General features: G+C 37.8%; 1 protein-coding gene across 3 annotated transcripts in view; it reads right to left on the reverse strand.

Moving 5' to 3' along the window:
* The window catches only part of RNF17 (ring finger protein 17), a 110,776-nt gene that overhangs the window by 44,325 nt on the left and 44,288 nt on the right, over nucleotides 1–22,163 (reverse strand). For all 3 annotated transcript variants that reach the window (XM_061435025.1, XM_061435026.1, XM_061435027.1), the window contains 4 exons: nucleotides 11,416–11,569; nucleotides 9,211–9,326; nucleotides 7,895–8,015; nucleotides 3,244–3,364 (listed from right to left, as the gene is read on the reverse strand). In XM_061435025.1, coding sequence (XP_061291009.1) covers nucleotides 3,244–3,364; nucleotides 7,895–8,015; nucleotides 9,211–9,326; nucleotides 11,416–11,569 — 512 coding nt within the window. The remainder of the gene's footprint in view (nucleotides 1–3,243; nucleotides 3,365–7,894; nucleotides 8,016–9,210; nucleotides 9,327–11,415; nucleotides 11,570–22,163) is intronic.

Here is a 22,163-nt window from a genome sequence, read left to right on the forward strand (position 1 = left end):
CAAATCTGCCATTTCATGTGGTAATCAGTACACAGTTAAAAAATCTGTAGAAGTATTTTACAGGTGATTCTGAATTTTCTAATATTCATAGTATTTGTCAATTTTGAAAATCTGTAATTTGTTGATTTCTTTTAACAGTCTACATAAATGATGTAATTTTGCATACTTTTCCTGAATGGGGGCCTCCCAAATGTACAAATTTCAGGCTGACCCATGAACCTTGGATTTGCCCGTTGAGGACTACAAGGTTGAACATTTGGGAGTGAGGAATCATGCCTGCCTCTCTCTTCACCCCTCTTCCTTAGTTACTGCCATGCCTGATCCTGAGGCTCCATCATGTGAGCCCTGCAGTCCTCCGGCCAAGGGCATGACCTACAGCTCACTGATCACTGCACAATGCTTTGCTTCCTGGGGATCCTCCCTCTGCTTTAACAGCCACAGGACCTCACACAACACGCCCAAAGAGGGTGTCCCTCCACTCTGTGTGTCGCCTCCACTCTCCCCACAAACCTGTGTCCTGTTCTCAGCAGAAGCACCCAAGATGTCCTTCAGTAAGTGATTGGATAAACAAACTGTGATACAACCAGACAATGGAATATTATTCAGTGCTAAAAAGCAATGAGCTATCTAACCAGAAAAAGACACAGAGGAACCTTAAAAGCATATTACTAAACGAAAGAAGCCAATCTGAGAAGGCTAGATACTGTATGATTCCACCGTGGAAAAGACACAACTATGGAGGCGATAAAATGATCAGTGTTTGCCATAAGCTAGAGGGGAGGGAAGAATGTTAGGCTCTCACAGATTTTCAGGACAGTGGAAATACTCTGTATGACACTACAATGGTATATTCAAGTCACTACATACTGTCCCAAACCCACATAATATACATACAGTAACCCAAACTTTGGACTTTGATGATTCTGACATGTCAACAGTTTCACTGTTCCTTGTAAATACACCACTTTGCTGGTTGATAACGGTGGGGAGGCTGTGTCTATGTGGGGGCAGAAGCATAAAGGAACTCTGTATTTTCCACTTTATGTTCTGGACCTAAAATGGCTACAAAAAATAGTCTATTCAACAAAATAAAAAGGATGACAACCCTAAATATGAAACATGTAACTATAAAACATAAGGAGAATACACAGGAGAAAATCTTTACAATCTTGGCTTAGGCAAAGATTTCTCAGCTAAATACAAAGTGCCTGAATTATAAAAGAAAAAATTGCCAAACCGAACTTCAAAACCAGAACATTCGGCTCTTTAAAAGACACCTTAAGAAGCCAGATTGGAAGAAAGTATTTGCAAAGTACACGCCTAAAGAAAGACATGTCTAGAATATATAAACAGCTCTCATATTTCAATAATAATAAGCAACAGTTTTTAAAAAGGGCAAAACATCTGAAAAGATACTTCACCAAAGAAGAGATACAGATGGCAAATAAGCACATGTTAAGATCTTTAATGTCATTCAGTTCAGTTCAGTCGTTCAGTCATGTCTGACTCTTTGCGACTCTGTGAATAGCAGTACACTAGGCCTCCCTGTCCATCACCAACTCCCGGAGTTCACTCAAACTCATGGGAATTAAAAATGAAAACCCCTATACTCCTATAAGAAGGGCTAATATAAACATAAAATGACAAGTCAAGTGCTAGCAAGAATGGAGAACAATAAAACTCTCATAAACATTTGGCAGGTTCTCATAAAGGCAGAAATAAATTTACCTTACAAACAGCAATTTTGCATACATACATATAGCTCCACAAACACCTGTATGCAAATATTTACAGCAGCTTTATTCATGAAATTTCCCCAAACTGAAAATAGCCCAAATGTCCATCAATTGGTAAACATATAATATTACGGTGCATCCATACAATGAAATACAAGTGAGCAAAGCAATGAGAACTACTGGTGTAGGCAACATGACCTAATCTCAAAAGCATTATGCTAAATGGAAAGGTTGTTGTTGTTTAGTCACTCAGTTGTGTCCGACTCTTTGTGACCAAATGGAAAAGCAAGACACAAAAAGGCCAAGTATTGTATGACTCCGTTTATATGAATGTGTGGAAAAGACAAAACTATGGAGACAGAAATTTGATCAGTAGCCGCCAAGGACTAGGTATGGAGGAAGGAGACTCAATACATAAAGAAACAAAGTGAACTTTGAGGAGTGATGGAAATAGTCTGCAACTTGACTGTAATGACAGCTGCATGATTATATGTATTTATCAAAATTCATAACTCTACCTAAAAAGGGTGAACTTTTTTATTGTATATGTTATATATTTCATAACCCTATGTAAAAAAAAAGAAAACTGAGTCCAATACATTTAAATATTTCTTCTCCTTTCTCTCCCTCCCATGCTTAGGACCTATAGTGGAAAAGGCCAGCCCTCTCTTTCTACTTCTGGTTCCACCAGTGTTGGGTGGGGGTAGGGGCAGGGGCGAGGGGGGCAGAGCCAGACCACACACTGGCCATGTCACGGCAGACCTCTGCTGGGTGTCGCTGCTTCTCTGGCATACCCTGACAGGCATCACTGTGGGTGTACTCAAATACTGGCTTTCTTAAGGGCTGTGTGATGGAGTTTCTTCAGGAGACCCCTCAGGGGCCACTGCCCTGCACAAGTCCCTACCATAGAAGAACTGCTGTGTCCTGACTTCAAACCCTCCCACCTTTCTTACCACCACTCTGCCCTTCTGCTTCTGGGTCACCTCAACCACAAGGCTTTTAAACAGGACAGGCCTTTTAACCAGACCTGGTTTTTTTTTACCTGTGGGTAAAAGCACAATGGTCAAGCCTGGTTCCCCTTTAAAGTATCCACTTGTGCCCAGGAAAAATTCCTATTTCTCCAGATGAGAATGCAGGCTACTCTACTATTTTGGTCACTCTCTACCCTGCCATTTCTCTTTGTGATTCTCTTCACAAACGGTTCAAGAGGCCACCTAAACAGACATCCCACCTAAAATAAAATGTCAGTCTCCTTTTCTCAGATGCACCCTCTATCTCCAGAAACCATTCTTGTAGAGCACCATAGGGATGAAGAAAAAAGCCACTCTACTCCCACCTAGACTAAAGACTCCAATTATTTTTTTTTCTCATTTTACTAACCCATTAATAGGGAAAAACTCCTGTCTATAGTCTAAGCAGATCTCCAATGGGGAATGATATGCCAGTTTCCCTTCTTGTGAACAGTTTTACATATCAACTAAAAATAAAAGTTTACAGGTCCACTTACCCTACTTCATAAGATGCTAGGCCCTCTTTGACTAGCTGGTCATTAATACTGGTGGGAATCATTCCAGGAGCACCAAGAAAATCAAAAAGTTCAACTAACAGCACATTATCTTCCAGAATTTCTGTAAAAATATTAAGACTAGTTTGGGGAAAGAAATAAATACATCACAAAATATACTAAATGAAGCAATTTTAAAAACCTGAGAACTTAATTTCCTTCATTTTGCATACATGAGGCCTCCTGCTCAGTAATGTCCATTTCTCTCTAGGGGTAGATACATCACTTGTCATACATGAAAGAACTGCCAATGTTAATAAAATTTTCATTTTAGGTTATTATGTACTGTTCTATAATAAACCAAAAGCAGCTTGAAGCTTTTAGATTCAGAGAAAAACACAGTGACATACATTAATTGCAATAGCATTCTGTTGTGGTTTTAAACTGTTTTACTGGATTCTGCCAAGTTCCAGAGGGCAAAAGATATAAATAAAAATCCAGGCCACTGCTTATTTGTGAAGCTTTACAGCTTTTCTAAGAATGACACACACATGTGTGCATGTAAACACACACACAGAATGGCACAAAGTTTCAAACAACAAAAACTCAACCTAGAGTATTAACTGGAATTCCTCCCCCTCCTTCTGCTTTTAGGACAAACCATCTAATTTTTTACCTGTTTATTAGGCCTATTTCCTAAACGAAACAGGGAGTCAGCTTAGGGTCAAGTTACATCTCATGTGCCTATTTACTTATTTTGAGCACACAGAACCTGCTCAGTATGCACCTGAAGGAGTGAGAGAAATTTCTTTAAGAAATACACACTTCTATGCACTGAGATCGGCTAATGTCTACACTTCTATACAATAGTAGTAGCTGGCAGGTGCAAAGAAAATGATGATTCCAAACAAAAAGATAAACTATTATCAGTAGTAACATCCTACATTGCCTAGCTATAAGAATACTTGTTGGAAGGCTTATTTCCTCCAAAAGTTTAAAAATCATTCCTGACTACTTTTTAATGGACCAGATATATTATCTAGAAACAAAATGATAAGCAACTCAGAACCTTCAGTTAAGCTCCTCACTTTTCACCTTCTATGTTCCCCTTAGCACTTTGATTTCATACTTCCCTTGCACAAGTTCTTTATTCCAGAGGGCCAACTTTTCCTGTGTTCCATACCTTCACCATCTTACCTACTCTGCTTCTAATTAAATGTCCTTTGTTTTATAAGGTAACAACATATACTAATCTCATCACTGTGCAGGTTGATAGGGAAAGATGTTTTAGGTCGAGTGGGGCCTTCTGTCACTCCTTAAATCAAATACACTACACTTGTGCTCAGATTACTGGCCTAACAATTAACTGAGAACGAAAAAGGGAGAGTCAAGAAAGAAACCCGAGTCAAGTCTTCATGGATTAGCCTTGGGAGGAGACATTAAACAAAGAAGCTAAAAACCAACAAAATAAAATACCAAGAGGAAAGCTAAAAGGACAATTAAAGGACTTTAAAGTTAGAGCCAGTTCATTAGAAAAGACCCTGATGCTGGGAAAAACTGAGCGCAGGAGGAGAAGGGGATGACAGAGGACAAGATGGTTGGATGGCATCACTGACTCAATGGACATGAGTTTGAGCAAGATCAGGGAGATGGTGAAGGACAGGGAGGACTAGCGTGTTGTAGTCCATGGGATTGCAAAGAGTTGGACACAACTGAGTGACTAAACAACGACAAAGTCAGCTCAAGTTACTCAGAACTAAAAGGCCCTAGAGGAAAACAACAGAATGGGAAAGACTAGGGATCTCTTCAAGAAAATTAGAGACACCAAGGGAATATTTCATATAAAGATGGGCTTGATAAAGGACAGAAATGGTATGGACCTAACAGAAGCAGAAGACATTAAGAAGAGGTGGCAAGAATACACAGAAGAACTGTACGGAAAAGAGCTTCACAACCCAGATAATCATGATGGTGTGATCACTCACCTAGAGCCAGACATCCTGGAATGTGAAGCCAAGGGGGCCTTAGAAAGCATCACTACAAACAAAGTTAGTGGAGGTGATGGAATTCCAGTTGAGCTATTTCAAATCCTGGAAGGTGATGCTGTGAAAGTGCTGCACTCAATATGCCAGCAAATTTGGAAAACTCACCAGTGGCCACAGGACTGGAAAAGGTCAGTTTTCATTCCAATCCCAAAGAAAGGCAATGCCAAAGAATGCTCAAACTACTGCACAATTGCACTCATCTCACATGCTAGTAAAGTAATGCTCAAAATTCTCCAATCCAGGCTTCAGCAGTATGTGAACCGTGAACTTCCAGATGTTCAAGCTGGTTTTAGAAAAGGCAGACAAACCAGAGATCAAATTGCCAACATCTGCTGGATCATCAAAAAAGCAAGCGAGTTCCAGTAAAACATCTATTTCTGCTTTATTTGACTATGCCAAAGCCTTTGACTGTGTAGATCATCACAAACTGTGGAAAATTCTGAAAGAGATGGGAATACCAGACCACCTGACCTGCCTCTTGAGAAACCTATATGCAGGTCAGGAAGCACCAGTTAGAACTGGACATGGAACAACAGACTGGTTCCAAATAGGAAAAGGAGTACGTCAAGGCTGTATACTGTCACCCTGCTTATTTAACTTATATGCAAAGTACATCATGAGAAACACTGGGCTGGAAGAAACACAAGCTGGAATCAAGATTGCTGGGAGAAATATCAGTAACCTCAGATATGCAGATGACACCACCCTTACGGGAGAAAGTGAAGAGGAACTAAAAAGCCTCTTGATGAAAGTGAAAGAGGAGCGTGAAAAAGGTGGCTTAAAGCTCAACATTCAGAAAACTAAGATCATGGCATCTGGTCCCATCACTTCACGGGAGATAGATGGGGAAATAGTGTCAGACTTTATTTTTCTGGGCTCCAAAATCACTGCAGATGGTGACTGCAGCCATGAAATTAAAAGACGCTCACTCCTTGGAAGGAAAGTTATGACCAACCTAGATAGCATATTGAAAAGCAGAGATTACTTTGCCAACAAAGGTCCGTCTAGTCAAGGCTATGGTTTTTCCAGCGGTCATGTATGGATGTGAGAGTTGGACTGTGAAGAAAGCTGAGCACCAAAGAATTGATGCTTTTGAACTGTGGTGTTGGAGAAGACTCTTGAGAGTCCCTTGGACTGCAAGGAGATCCAACCAGTCTATCCTAAAGGAGATCAGTCCTGGGTATTCATTGGAAGGACTGATGCTGAAGCTGAAGCCAATACTTTGGCCACCTCATGAAAAGAGTTGACTCATTGGAAAAGACCCTGATTCTGGGAGGGATTGGGGGCAGGAGGAGAAGGGGATGACGGAGCATGAGATGGCTGGATGGCATCACCGACTCGATGGACATGAGTTTGAGTGAACTCCAGGAGTTGGTGATGGATACGGAGGCCTGGTGTGCTGTGATTCATGGGGTCACCAAGTGTCGGACACAACTGAGCAACTGAACTGAACTGAAAAGGCCCTTAATTTACTACCTATATTAGAAAAACCAGACAAAAAACTCTATAGACTAAGGGTACAACTTCTATAATCATATTCTTCTTCTACAGGACTACTGCATCAGAATAACATCTTATACAAAGTGAATTAACACATTCTAGGTTATAACTAAATAATTAAATAATTTCTAGGTTATGTGGCCTTGAGCAACTGATCTCTAAGCTTCAATTTCTTCATTATAAAACAGTCTAATAATCTCATGATATTTTGGGTTTGATAAATGAAAAAGTGGGTATCATAAAAAGGGCCTTTGAAAGTGCCATATAAGTCAAACCTAAGTAAACATAGTTGTATATATCCTGCACTAGTACTGTTCAGATCAACACAGCCAGTGTCAGTCACAGCTCTGGAAAATATCAAAATCTCTGATAACAGCAACTTTCAAATCCTCCATCCAAATCCCTTGGGGTCATACATGTTTCAGAATTCTTCAAACTGAGAAAAGCTATACAGAATATATACTTCTCATTTCCTAATACCCCCAGAAATTCTGAGGCAGCAATCATGACTATCTTGAAGTATAATATATGATCAGTACTCACTATAAGGGAGATCAATATTAGATTTTCATGTAAACTCAGGTTTTGCCATTAAATTTGTTGAGTTACAAAACTGAGGGCTAGAGCTTAGCCTGTGTTATCAGACCCAAACTGTTCAAAAGATAAACAATTTTTTCCAAAATAAGCTGAGAATCTACAGTTAAATTCACCTGAGTCAAATAAAACAAAAATTATTTTCTAGTTATCTCCCATTTCCCTTCACTTTCCTGAAAATTAAACCTTAGCATCCATCCCTCCAAGATGAGGGACAGAGACCAGCACAAAGGAAAAGAGAAATAAGAGAAGTTAACTCCTGGCTTTAGGGTTTTCAAGAAGACATGTTGAGGATGACTTGATCTTCAGTGGAAATTTGCCTCATGTGCTGATTTTATACTCTTGGGCCTGCAGAAGATATTCCATTGTCCTTAGTTCTCAATCAATGTTACCTCTCACAGCTCATATTGACAACACACTGAATTTATAAGATCTAAAAAATGTTATATATCATACTGTTAGTCTTATTTAAGATTATGATCACACGGCACCCAATAAAAATGAAGAAAGCTTACTAATGATGGAACATGTCATAAACTTATCTTGAGTCTTTTCTTCAAATTTTTCTTTAGCATTTTTTGACCACTGCACTGTCCCTTTATATGGTTCAATATAGGCCAGCTTACATTTAATTGCCTATGTCAAACAAAATTGCATCATTAAGAAAGTAATGTTAACTTATGGTTATTTTAGAATTCAAGTGTTAAATGTGTACAAAACCAAACTTTGCATTTGAATTTAATACATATTTAGAAAACAAATGTCCAAATATCTCTAATAATACTTATAAATGCAAACAGCTGGAATCAACAGAGTATGGGATTACAAGGTACAAACTAATATGTAGAAAATCAGCTACAAGGATATATTGTACAACAAAGGAAATATAGCCAATATTTTATGATAACTATAAATGGAGTATAACTTTAAAAAATTGTGATTATTTTGTACACTTGTAACTTGTATAATACTGTACACCAACTATAAGTCAATTAAAAAAATAAAATTCCCAATAGCTTATTAAAAAATACCAAAACCAAAGATGAAACAAAAAGCCCCAGAGTACTTTGTTGAATGAATCATTTTATACTCAGATACTGGAATAATAAGCATCCACTGTAAGAACTGCAGATATTAATACTATGATACATTGTTAAATGAAAATGCAGGTTATAGGACTATATATAGTCTAATCTCATAATTGTTAAAAACACAGAAGATGCATCTTAGAAGTATATATATCAAAAATACTGAATAATTCTGAGTGATTCCTCCATTTTATCATCTATATTTTCAAGTTTTTCCTGTATTATTTTATCCATTTTAAATGAAAAATACTGCTTAGCAATAATTCAAATACTAGGAATATATAAATTAGGAAATAAGTCTCCTTAACCATACTTATCTCTGGGGAGTAGGATTCCAAGAGAAGGGTAAGTTTTTTACTTATTCTTCCAGACATCTTTCTCTTGCACATTACATATATTTCAACATAAACGGGATCACAGTAAAACCACTTCTGCAATGACTTTTTTCACATAATACATCATATTCTTACTACATTGTACAGTTATTTCAAAATAATACATTAAAAGCTGCAGACCAGTACTTATAAAAACACACATATTATACACATAATTATAATTAATGCTTGTTTGCTAAGATACATATTATTTAATAGTAATTACAGAAACTTTGATAGCCCATGAGTCAGAAATTATTTACAAAAAAACTGTAGTTAAAAGAACATTTCTATAGTAAAAATAACTTCAAAAATACTTTCATGTTTGTACTGACATTCTAAACCTGTGATTCACAGTAAGTAGATTACCTTCTCTGCAGGATTCAGAAATTCATCCTTTATCTTACGCATGTCTTTAAGTGTTATTTTTGCTGTATTGCCAAAGTCCACATATTTAACTTCAACTTCACGATGTCCAGGCAATCCTTTAAAAATTATGAAACTGGAAATCACAAACTTGGAAAAAACATTATCTAGCAAAGTTTAGACTGATCTACAATCAACTAGATTAGAATATCTTTATGTTTAACATACAAACAATATTTTTTAATGTAAAAAATATTTCTAATATTTTCACACAAAACCAACCATACTGTATAGTTGGTTCAGACTTGGTCAATGAGAAACTAACAATTTAAAGATATCAAAAGATAACCAAAATCAGGATAACAAAGTCATCCAATGCTATGTGTTACAGCCTAAAAGTTAAGAATTAGATCTGGAGTTAAGACACTTAAATGACATGTGACTGTGAGGAAATCTAATTAATATCTCTAAGATACTACCCTGAGCAAATTACTTTTTTTCTCTCAGCCTCATTATTTCATCTGTAGAGTGGGTGCACCAACAGAGTCAGATCTTAAGACTGTTTTTGATGATTCACCTACTTAAAATACACTTGGCAAAGCACCAAACACCAACTAAGCACTTAATGTTTGTTAGTCAACATAGGTAATTAAACAAGACAAGCAACTTAATGATCAAGGCACAGATTGATTCATATAATAATATCTAACAGTGAAATTTTAAAAAATCATCTGTAGATATTGTGAAAAATGAGCAGAAACAGACCTCTATGTCAAACTAGTTTTCGTATTTTAGAGATACCAGAGAAATCTCTGGAACATTCAAATAGACTGAAGCATGAATAAAGCTCTATCTTTTTATAAACAGTCATTTTGAGTGTTTAGCCCCTCTAACGGAGAAGGCAATGGCACCCCACTCCAGTACTCTTGCCTGGAAAATCCTATGGACGGAGGAGCCTGGTGGGCTGCAGTCCATGGGGTCGCTAAAAGTTGGACATGACTGAGCGACTTCACTTTCACTTTTCACTTTTATGCACTGGAGAAGGAAATGGCAACCCACTGCAGTGTTCTTGCCTGGAGAATCCCAGGGACGGGGGAGCCTGGTGGGCTGCCGTCTATGGGGTCACACAGAGTCGGACACGACTGAAGTGACTTAGCAGCAGCAGCAGCAGCCCCTCTAAGCACATGTGTTTACAGTGCTACAAAACTTTTTGCCATTACTTTCAAATTTATAAACTTCTACAGAATACAATTTCAAAATGGAAAAAGTTCAGGTATTCTCTGCTCCTAGGGAGAAGTGAAAGCAAATGGAACAACACCAACACTACCTAAGATGGCACTCAAGCAGAACCTGAAAAGACGTATGTACCTTAAGTGTAAGGTAAAGAGGTGAGGAAAATGCTCCATGAGAGTAAACCTAAAAAGTAAACGGGATTCAGAAAACTAGCAGCTGAATCTAGGAAAACAAGTGATATAACTCCCCAGAATAACAACAGTGCAGTAAGCCTAAATGACAAGCAGTCTACATGGAGCAGGTGATGGAATGATGTTTTCACTGTTACAAATGAAAAAATCAAACCAACATTATATGAGAAGTCTTATCATGTAGAAAATTATTTTAAACTATTAGGAAAATGTAGCCATAAATTTTTTAAAAAATGAAAAACTGATGGAATTATCAACTCAGAATTAAAGTTATACTTTATGGAATAGCACTGAAAACACTTGCACAGAATATGAATTAAACTAAAAACTGTGGTATAACTATGGAGGAGAGAATGGGGACAAAACAGCTATAAGAGATCTAAAACTCATCTAATACATTTACTACCTAAGACTGAAGTCTATCTACAAAGTATTACACATTATTTAGAAGAAATAACAGATAAATGACAAAGAAAGCCAAAAGAATTAAAAGTATTTGTCTTTTCAGTGGAAAGTAGAGTATGTGTAGGTCATTTAGAACTATTTTTTAAATAAGGCAAATGTTAGAAAACAAAATAATGGTTAAAGTCCTAGTCAAATCAAATGAAATCTAAGGAGCCAGAGTTTCATCTATCAACATTATCACTAGCTTTCTAAAGCTAGATGACAGAGCAAAACTGTAAGACCAGACAATATCACTTTAATGATTTAATTTGTACTGACTCAAATGACATCAATTTTTAAATGAAACATCTTCCTGAGGAAATAGTATGCAATTTCCTACCAATAACTTTTGCTCGGTACCAAACTCCATCTTCAAATTTAGCGACACAGGCTTGACCTTGAACTGGACAGAGGATTTCCAGATTTTCTGCATCTTCACTTTTATAGAATTCCTCAATTCCCTTTAATAGAAATAAAAAATCCAGGCTCTCTATCTAAGAAAGAGAGATTAAAGCAGGGATTACAGCATTATAGTTTCACAGAAACTTAAAATTTAAATGTTCCATATATTATAGGCACTGCTCATAAAATGATCAAATATTAGAATTGAATAAGACATAAGCAGCCATGTAATTTATGTTTGAAATATTCTGCTACATAAGTAGTACATAAAAATTAACATATATAGACATAACAAAAATTTATAAAAATCCACAGTCTTCCAGATATCTTAAGATATCCTTCCAGATTTTTTCCTTTTTTTTGGCTGTGCCATGCAGCATGTCAGAACTTACTTCCCTGACCAGGGACTGAATCTGAGCCCGCAGCAGTAAAAGCACAGAGTCCTAACTACTAGACCACCAGAGAACTCTTGCTTCTAGATCTTTTTCTAAACACATTTTCCATGTTGTTTTTTTTTTACCAAAAATCAGACCATACCATACAATTTGATAATCTGCATTTTTCTATCAATTTTCACATTTTCTGTTTCAGCAAGTGCTCCTACTAGTACTTTTAAACCATACTATATTTCCCTAACTGACCAACTGTGGTGTTGGAAAAGACACTTGAGAGTCCCTTGGACTGCAAGGAGATCAAACCAGTCAATCTTAAAGGAAATCATTTGAATATTCATTGGAAGGATTGATGCTGAAGCTGAAGCTCCAATACTTTGGACACCTGATGCAAAGGGCTGACTCATTAGAAAAGACCCTGATGTTGGAAAAGATTGAAGGCAGGAGAAGAAGGGGACGACAGACAAGGAGATGGTTGGATGGCTGGTATCACCAACTCGATGGACCTGAGTCTGAGCAAGCTGCAGGAGTTGTTGACAGACAGAGAAGCCTGGCATGCTGCAGTCCATGGAGTCGCAAAGAGTCAGACACGACTGAGCAATTGAACTGAACTGACCAAACCCAGTAGCCAATCTAAGACTATGTTTGGTCATCTAAATAAGTCTTTTTTTTTACTAGCAATTTATTTTATTTATTTATTTATTTATTGGGGCACAGATTAGTTTATTAGATCGTGGAGAAGGCATGAACAAAGATCTTATTCTTTTTTTTTTTTTTTTTGCCTTTCTTAAATTAGTGTAGTGTTCTTTTAAAAATGATCCTGTCTTATTAAAAAAGATAGTCTGCTATTTTTCTGTAGAATGCCTCATCTTCTGGATTTATGTGGTTATGTCTTCATCCTATTATTTACCTTCTTCCTCCACTGAGTTAGGGTATATGCCCTGAATTTCCTCAAAACAGAAAGTTATATCTACAAGTTTGATGGATTCAACCCAAATCTTTTGGCTAGAATACATCATAGTTGAAACACATCAGAAGACAGCATTACTCACTGTTAATAAGCCAAGATTCATCCATGGAATGGGGTGGCAACTCTCATCCCTTCTCTGCACAGTTACATGTTTCCCTTGTGATCACCAAGTAATTCATGCATGTTACTTTGCCATTGTATAAATGTCCAGTTTCCCATCAGCCATCCATCTAATGGTTTTAAACTGAACTGATAAATCTTTAATCAGTAATTTCAGTAGAGTTTGTGAAAAGAATGCATAATGCAGTAGAGGTTTACTAATAAACAGGATTATCTGGTTATTTTAAAACACAATTCCTGAAGTTCCTATACTACTTAAAACATAGTAAAACAAAACCAAGGACAACTGTTTATTTCTCCAAATACCAATTCTTAAAGTTAAAGAATATTTTAAAAACCATCTCAAATGGTCAAAAAATGAGGTTTTTCTCTTTTGTGAGTATAATAATGGAAGTAGAAATTTTCTGAAATTTTTGTTATTTCACTAAAAAATTTTAAAACTATTTAAAGCCTTCTAAACCTTTATTTCTAAGTAGGTAGTATTCATATTCTTCCACTAACTGGCTATTCAAAGGGAACACTGAAATATTCAACAGACAACTGACAGTAGCAAAATTCCAGACTCTGAAGCTCCAAGCTCTCATTTCCTCATAGAAACACTGATAAAACGAGAAACCATCTGAACCAACTTTGTTAGGGCTCTGGAAAACAGTTAAGGCTTACAGCATTGAAGCAAACACCCAATTAAGCTTTCAACATTCAAGGAAGTCAACATAAACATTTGCCAAACACAAACTAAAAGAACACAGACACTTCAGTGACCACACACAAGCAATAGTATTTGCAAGAACAGTTTGAAAAAGTCTCAAAAGAAAAAAACTACCACAGTTTTCAACAGTTTAAAACAAATCCAGTTATGCATGAGTACATGTGTGTGGGGGCTATCTGATTTTCGGAGGTTTACTGTATTATAATAGTTCATGCCTAATTTTCAACAAGAAATCAGAAGACATACAAAGAAATAGGAAAATATGGCTCATTCCAAGTAACAAAGTTCAGTTCAGTTCACTCAGTCGTGTCCGACTCTCTGGTGAACTGCAGCACACCAGGTCTCCCTGTCCATCACCAACTCCCGGAGTTTATTCAAACTCACATCCATTGAGTCGGTGATGCCATCTAACCATCTCATCCCTCTGCCGTCCCCTTCTCCTCCTTCCTTCAATCTTTCCCAACATCAGGGTCTTTTCAAATGAGTCAGCTCTTCACATCAGGTGGCCAAAATACTGGAGTTTCAGCTTCAGCATCAGTCCTTCCAATGAATATTCAGGATTGATTTCCTTTAGGATTGACTGGTTGGATCTTCTTTCAGTCCAAGGGACTCTTAAGAGTCTTCTCCAACAGCACAGTTCAAAAGCATCAATTCTTCTGTGCTCAGTCCTCTTTATAGTCCAACTCTCACATCCATACATGACCACTGGAAAAAACATAGCCTTGACTAGACGGACCTTTGTTGGCAAAGTAATGTCTCTGCTTTTTAATATGCTGTCTAGGTTGGTCATAACTTTTCTTCCAAGGGATAAGCATCTTTTAATTTCATGGTTGCAGCCACCATCTGCAGTGATTTTGGAGCCCCAAAAAATAAAGTCTGACACTGTTTCCCCATCTATTTCCCATGAAGTGATGGGACCAGATGCCATGATCTTAGTTTTCTGAATGTTGACCTTTAAGCCAACCTTTTCACTCTCCTCTTTCACTTTCATCAAGAGGCTCTTTAGTTCTTCTTTGCTTTCTGTCATAAGGGTAGTGTCATCTGCATATCTGAGGTTACTGATATTTCTCCTAGCAATCTTGATTCCAGCTTGTGCTTCCTCCAGCCCAGCGTTTCTCATGATGTACTCTGCATATAAGTTAAATAAGCAGGGTGACAACATACAGCCTTGATGTATTCCTTTTCCTATTTGGAACCAGTCTGTTGTTCCATGTCCAGTTCTAACTGTTGCTTCCTGACCTGCATACAGATTTCTCAAGAAGGAATACCAGACCTAGTATTCCCATCTCTTGAAGAATTTTCCAGTTTGTTGTGATCCACACAGTCAAAGGCTTTGGTATAGTCAATAAAGCAGAAATAGATGTTTTTCTGGAATTCTCTTGCTTTGTCTATGATCCAACGGATGTTGGCAATTTGATTTCTGGTTCCTCAGCCTTTTCTAAAGCCAGCTTGAACATCTGGAAGTTCACAGTTCACATATTGTTGAAGCCTGGCTTGGAGAATTTTGAGCATTACTTTACTAACATGTGAAATGAGTGCAATTGTGCAGTAGTTTGAGCATTCTTTGGCATTGCCTTTCTTTGACCTTACTTTAATGACCTCATTTTAACTTGATTATCTCTATAAATACTCTGTCTCTAAATAAGGTCATGTTTTGAGTTTCTGGGGGTTATAGCTCCAATCTTTTAGGATTGGAGGAGGCATATCTTTTAGGGGGAGGCATAAATCATCCTGTAATACTTAACTGGTTGGATTTGTAGATTTGTGTATGTCATCAAATTTGGGAAGTTGTTGGTCGTTATTTCTTCAGATAATCTTTCTGTTCCAACAAGGTGGTTGGATGGCATCACCGATTCAATGGACATGAATTTGAGTAAACTCTGGGAGTTGGTGATGGACAGGGAGGCCTGGTATGCTTCAGTCCATGGGGTCACAAAGAGTCGGACACAACTGAGCAACTGAACTGAAAGTAGGTCTTAATCCAGCATGACTAGTTTCCTTATTCAGTTCAGTCAGTCAGTTGTGTCTGATTCCTTGTGACCCCATGGACTGCAGCATGCCAGGCTTCCCTGTCCACCAACAACTCCCAGAGCTTGCTTAGACTTATGGCCATTAAGTCGGTAATGCCATCTAACTATCTCATCCTCTGTCGTCCCCTTTTCCTCTTGCCTTCAATCTTTCCCAGCATCAGGGTCTTTTTCCAATGAGTCAGTTCTTCACATCAGGTGGCCTAAGTATTGGAGTTTCAGCTTTATCATCAGTCTTTCCCAATAACTATTCAGGACTGATTTCCTTTAGGATTGGCTGGTTTGATCTCCTTGCTGTCCAAGGTGCTCTCAAGAGTCTTCTCCAACACAGTTCAAAAGCATCAATTCTTTGGTGCTCAACTTTCTGTTTATGGTCCACCTCTCACATTCATACATGACTACTGGAAAAACCATAGTTTTGACTAGACGGACCTTTATCAGCAAAGTAATGTCTCTGCTTTTTAATATGCTGTCTAGGTTGGTCATAGCTTTTCTTCCTATGAGCAAGCATCTTTCAATTTCATGGCTGGAAAAAAGGAGTAAAATTGGGCAAAGAGAGACACACACACACACACAGTAGAATGCTCATAAAGGTGAAGGTAGAAAATGGAGTGAAGTAGAAGCCACTGAACACCAGTATTTTCCAGCTAACCACCAGCAATTAGGGAAATAGATTCATTCTCACTTATGACCTTCAGAAGGAACCAACACTACTAACAACTTGACCTCAATACCTCTAGACTTCAGAACCATGAGACAATAAACTTACACTGTTTAAGCAACTTAATTAGTGGAACTTTCTTATGATACTCTAAGGAATTAATATAGATATTGAAATGGGAAAGCAGGGTGCTGTTGTAATAAATACCTAACATTATGAGAGAAGCTTTGAAATTGGGTTATGAGCAAAAAGAAGAGGAAGAATTATGAGGTACCTGAATGAAAAAAATCCAGATTACCCTGGAAAGATTACTGGTAGAAATATGGATGCTAAAGGTGCTTCTGGTGAGATTTCATAGAGAAATGAGGAATATGATACTGGAAACTGGAGGAAAGGAAATCCTTGTTACACAGGGGTAGAGAACTTAGCTGATTTATACTGTACTGGGTAGAAAGTTGAACTGGATATTTAGTTGAGGAGATTGCTAAGTAAAGTGTCAAAGTGTCAGCCTGGTTTCTCCTTGCTGCTTATAATAAAATGTGAGAAGACAAAGATAAATTGAAGAATAAATTGTTAAACATGAAGGAACCAGAATCTGAAGATTTAGGAATTTCTTAGCCTATTTGTATTTCAAAAAATGAGAAAGCAAGCTCTGGAGAGAACATCAAGGGTATGGCTGGACAGTGTCTGCTGAAGGGAATATGGATGTTATGATTTATGAAGCCAATCAATCATCTCAGCAGAAACACTGCCAGCCTGAACTGAAGGGGACAGAGGTGAGAGGAAATGAAGCAGAGAAGGGTGGTGGGCTTGTGAGATTCTATAGGCAGGAAGAGAGCTGACAGAGTGATCTGGTCATGAACATATGTTTCAAGAAAACAGAGGAGTGATTTTGAAGGTGATTCAGAGGCTCGAGCATGTGCCACTGCTACTGCAGGCCCAGAGCACACAGACCTGAAAGGCAGGGCTGTCTTCTCCTCTGTTCCAGGAATGGGGCCTCCTTCTATGTTTCAGAGTTAGGACAACTCCTCAATTCCATTGGATGAGGCTGCTTCAGGGTTGAGGGGGAAGGGCCACACCCAAGGGGGACTGGAGGACAGAACATCCAGCAGCCAAGGATTATTCTAAAGTCGTAAGATTCTAATGGAATTCTTCCTGCTAGGATTTGTGAGAATAGACTTACTGTCTATTCTCACAAATTTAGAGATAGAGAGGAGTTCTGGCCTAGCTTCAGTTAAAGAATTCTTACTTATACCTGATTGAGCTAATCAGAATTTAGTGATTTTATGTGAGATTCTAGACTTGGACTTGATGTAAGATAATTGATTTTTTGGAACATTGGGATGGGGTGACTGCATGTGAGGTGGAAATTTTTGATAGAGCAGAGAGTGGATTGCTTATGAGTTGGTTTGTGTCCTCCCCTCAAAATACACTAAAGTTCTAACCACCTCCCCCAGGACCTCAATGTGTCCTTATTTGGAGATAGAGTTTTACAGATAGGATCAAGTTAAAATAAAAGTTTTAGGCTGGAGTTAATTCAATATGATTGGTGTCTGTATTAAAAAGCTGAGACAGACAAGTTACACAGAGAGATTGCCACATGAAGGAAGCAGAGACTGCGATGATGTAGCAGAAGCCAAGGAGTGCTAAAGATTGCCAGCAAATCACCAATCTAGTCCAGAGACATGGGACAAATCTCTGTCCCGCCCCCACCCCCCACCTTCCCCGCCAACCTCAGAAGGAAGGAACCAACTCTGATGACTCCCTGACCTTAAACCTGTAAACTCCAGAACTGGGAGTCAATACATTTCTGCTTTTAAAACTACCTACTTTGTGGCATTTTTTGGGGGGGCACCACGCAGCTTGTGGGATCTTAGTTCTCCAACTAGGGATTGAATCCAGCCCCTGCTAGTAAAAGAAGAGTCCTAATCAATCAATGAACCACCAGAGAATTCCCTGTTGCACTTTGTTATAGCAGACTTAGAATGTTAATATACTCAAAAAACCCAAGTTAGGATAAATTCAAAGAGAGACACACTAGATGCATGATGAACAAACCGTCAATAGCCATACAAAGAGAACCGTGAAAGCAGTAAGAGAAAAGTGACTTCTCAGATATAAGGGATCATCAATAAGATGATCAGCGGATTTTTCATCAGAAACCTTGGAGGTCAGAATGTAATCAGAAGATACACTTAAAAGAGCTAAAGAAAGAACTGTCAACTGAGAATTATAGATCCAGCAAGACTATCCTTCAAAAATGAGGGAGTAATAAGCCATTCACAGATCAACAAGAGGTAAGGAAGTTCACTACCACTAGACCTGCCTTATAAAAAGGGCTAAAGGGAGTCCCTTCAGAAGGAAATGAAAGGATGCTAGAGCATAACGTAAATTCACATCAAGATATACATATCTGTGATTAACATAAACACACAAATATGAAAGCCAGTATTATTAACTTTGGTTTCTAACTCTACTTTCATTTTCTATAAGATTTAAAAGACAAATGCACACAAATAATTATAAGTCTACATTATTGAGTATTTGATGTACAAAGATTAATTTTTTTCCCAAGATTAATTTTTGAGATTGGTATTATTTAAAAGGGAAATGGAGCTATACAGAAGTAGGGTTTTGTGCAGTTAAAGTTGATATTAATTCAGATTAGATTTCTGTAGGATGTTTCACATAACTTTAATTACACATAATTTTTACATATAATTACACATAACTTTAGGATGTTACATGTAATCCTCATGGTAACAATAAACACAGATATACAAAAGGAACCGAATGACACTACAGTTTGTCACACCCATGTTCACTGCAGCATCATTCACAATAGTCAAGAGGTAGAACCAAGCCAAATGTTCATCAATGGATGACTGAATTAATAAAATGTAGTATACACATAAAAAAAATGTAGTATACACATACAATGGAATATTTAATTAGCCTTAAAGTAAGTTCTATTGCATGCTACAACATGGATGAACCTGGAGGGCATTATGGTAAGTGAAACAAGCCAGTGACAAAAGGACAAATACAGGTATCCCTGGTATCTGAAAGTAGTGTTCTTATGAAATCTTTTGTAAGCCAAAATGTAGTAAAGCAAAGAGGCTGACTTTTCTTTGGTAAGACCAATGTAGGTTTTTCAGAAAAATGAAATTTGTGTAAACTGAACTTCTGAAAAGCAGGGTACTGTTTGATTCCACTTATATGAGTATCTAAATAGTCAAATTCATAGAAGAAAGTAGAACTGTGGTTGTTAGCAGTTGGGGGTAGAATGAAACAGGCAATTACTGTTCAGGGAGTACCAAGTTTCAGTTTTTCAAGATGAACAAATTCTACAGATCAGCATGCTGTACAATAATGTGAGTTAGTGAATACTACAGAACTGTATATTTTGAAGTGGTTAAGAAAGCAAACTTTGTATATGAAGGACTGACAGCTTTTCTTCTAAGAATGATAATAAGAATGCATGCATGCTTTTGCCATTGCTATTTAATATAGTTTTATAAGTTCTAGCCAGAGTAATTAGGCAAATATATATATATATGTATATGGCATTTATAGTAATTAGGCAAATATATATAAGCCAACCAAATTGATAAGAAACAGGAAAATGATCTCTTTTCTAGGTAAAAAACCCTAAAGAGGCCACAAAAATACTAGCAGGTCTAATAAATGGGCTTCCCAGATGGAGCTAGTGGTAAAGAATCCGCCTGCTAATGAGGAGACAAGAGACACAGGTTCGATCCCCGGGTTGGGAAGATTCCTTGGAGGAAGGCAAGGCAACCCACTCCAGTATCCTTGCCTGGAGAATTCCATGGACAGAGGAGTCTGGCGGGCTACAGCCCATGGGGCCACAAAGAGTTGGACACAATTAAGCACACAAAGATGTAGACTACAAAATGATTACAAAAAATCACATGCATTTCTACACACTAACAATGAACAGTCCAAATGGAAATTAAGAAAACAACTCATTTTACAGTAGAATAAAAAGAATATACTCAGGAATAAATATAACTGATCATACGGACTTGTACACTTGTTGTACAGTACACAGCACTGCTACAAAATAAATGGAAAAACATTCCATGTTCATGAACTGGAAGATTTAACAGTTAAGATGTCAATACCCAGGGCTTCCCTGGCTGTCCAGTGGTTAAGAATCTGCCTTCCAATGCAGGGGACACGGATTCGATCCTGGCCTTGGAGGATCCCACATGCCATGAAACAACCAAGTCCGTGTGCCACAACTCTAGAGCCAGCACTCTAGAGCCTGTAAGCTGCAACTATGGAGGCCCATGCATCTAGAGTCCATGCTCTGCAACAAGAAAAGTCTCTACAGTGAGAAGCCTGCACACAGCAACAAAGAGTAGCTCCCACTTGCTGCAACTAGAGAAAGCCTTGCAACAATGAAGACCGAAATAAAGTCATAAATAAAATCTTTTAAAAAAGGATGTCAGTACCCAAAGCAATTTACAATTCAAAGCTATCCCTATCAGAATCCCAATGATGTTTCATGTAGAATAGAAAAACTCATACTAGAGACTTCCCTGATGGTCCAGTGGTTATGAATCTGTTTGCTAATGCAGGGGACATGGATTTGATCCCTGATTTGGGAAGATTTTACATGCTGTGGGGCAACTAAGCCCATGTCCCACAACTACTGAGCCCGTGTGCTGTGACTATTGAAGTTCACACACCCTAGAGCCTATGATCTACAACAAGAGAAGCCACCACAACAAGAAGCCCTCACACCAAAACTAGAGAGTAGCCCCCACTTGCCTCAACTAGAGAAAAGCTCACACACAGAAGTGAAGGTCCACTACAGCCATTAAAAAAATAAGTAAAATTTTTAAAAAGAGAAAAACTCATCCTAAAAGTCACATGAGATCTCAAGGGACCCCAAAGTTCAAAAACAACCTTGAAAAAGAACAAAGTTGGACAGCTCACACATTATCATTTCAAAACCTGCTACAAAGCCACAGTAAATAAAACTGTGCCACTCAGCAATCAGATGAGAAACAAAAGGTACCCAACTTGGAAGGGAAGAGTTAAAATTGTCACTATATGCAAATAACGTGATCCTATAGAAGACCCTAAGGACACCACACACACAAAAAAAAACTGTTCAAAAATAAATGAACTCAGCAAAGCAGTAGGACACAAGATTAACACCCAGAAATCAGTTTCATTTCTTTACACTAACCATGAAAATATCAGAAAGGGAATGTAAAAACACAATACCTTTTAAAGTTGCACCAAAAAAAATACAGCTATCAAGAAACTTGACCAAGGAAGAGAAAGACTTAATATGCTGAGAACTATAAAATATTAATAAAGGAAATTAAAGAGGACTCAAAGAAATGGAAAGATAATACCATGCTCTTGGATTGGAAAAATATTGTTTAAAAGGCAACACTACCCAAAACAATCTATAGATTGAATGCAATCACAATCAAATTACTCATGACAGTTTTCATACAACTACAACAATAATCCAAAAATTTACATAGAACCTTAAAATACCGAGAACTGCCAAAGTAATCCTGAGGAAAAAAAAAGAAAGAGGCATAACTCATCCAGATTTCAAATAATACTACAAAGCTCCAGTAATTAATGGAAGGACTGATGCTGAAGCTGAAACTCCAATACTTTGGCCACCTGATACGAAGAGCTGACTTATCTGAAAAGACCCTGATGCTGGGAAAGATTGAAGGCAGGAGGAGAAGGGGACGACAAAGGATGAGATGGTTGGATGGTATCACTGACTCAATGGACATGAGTTTCGGTAA

Source organism: Bos javanicus, chromosome 12 (genome assembly GCF_032452875.1).
Source record: "Bos javanicus breed banteng chromosome 12, ARS-OSU_banteng_1.0, whole genome shotgun sequence".
Classification (NCBI taxonomy): Eukaryota; Metazoa; Chordata; class Mammalia; order Artiodactyla; family Bovidae; genus Bos; species Bos javanicus.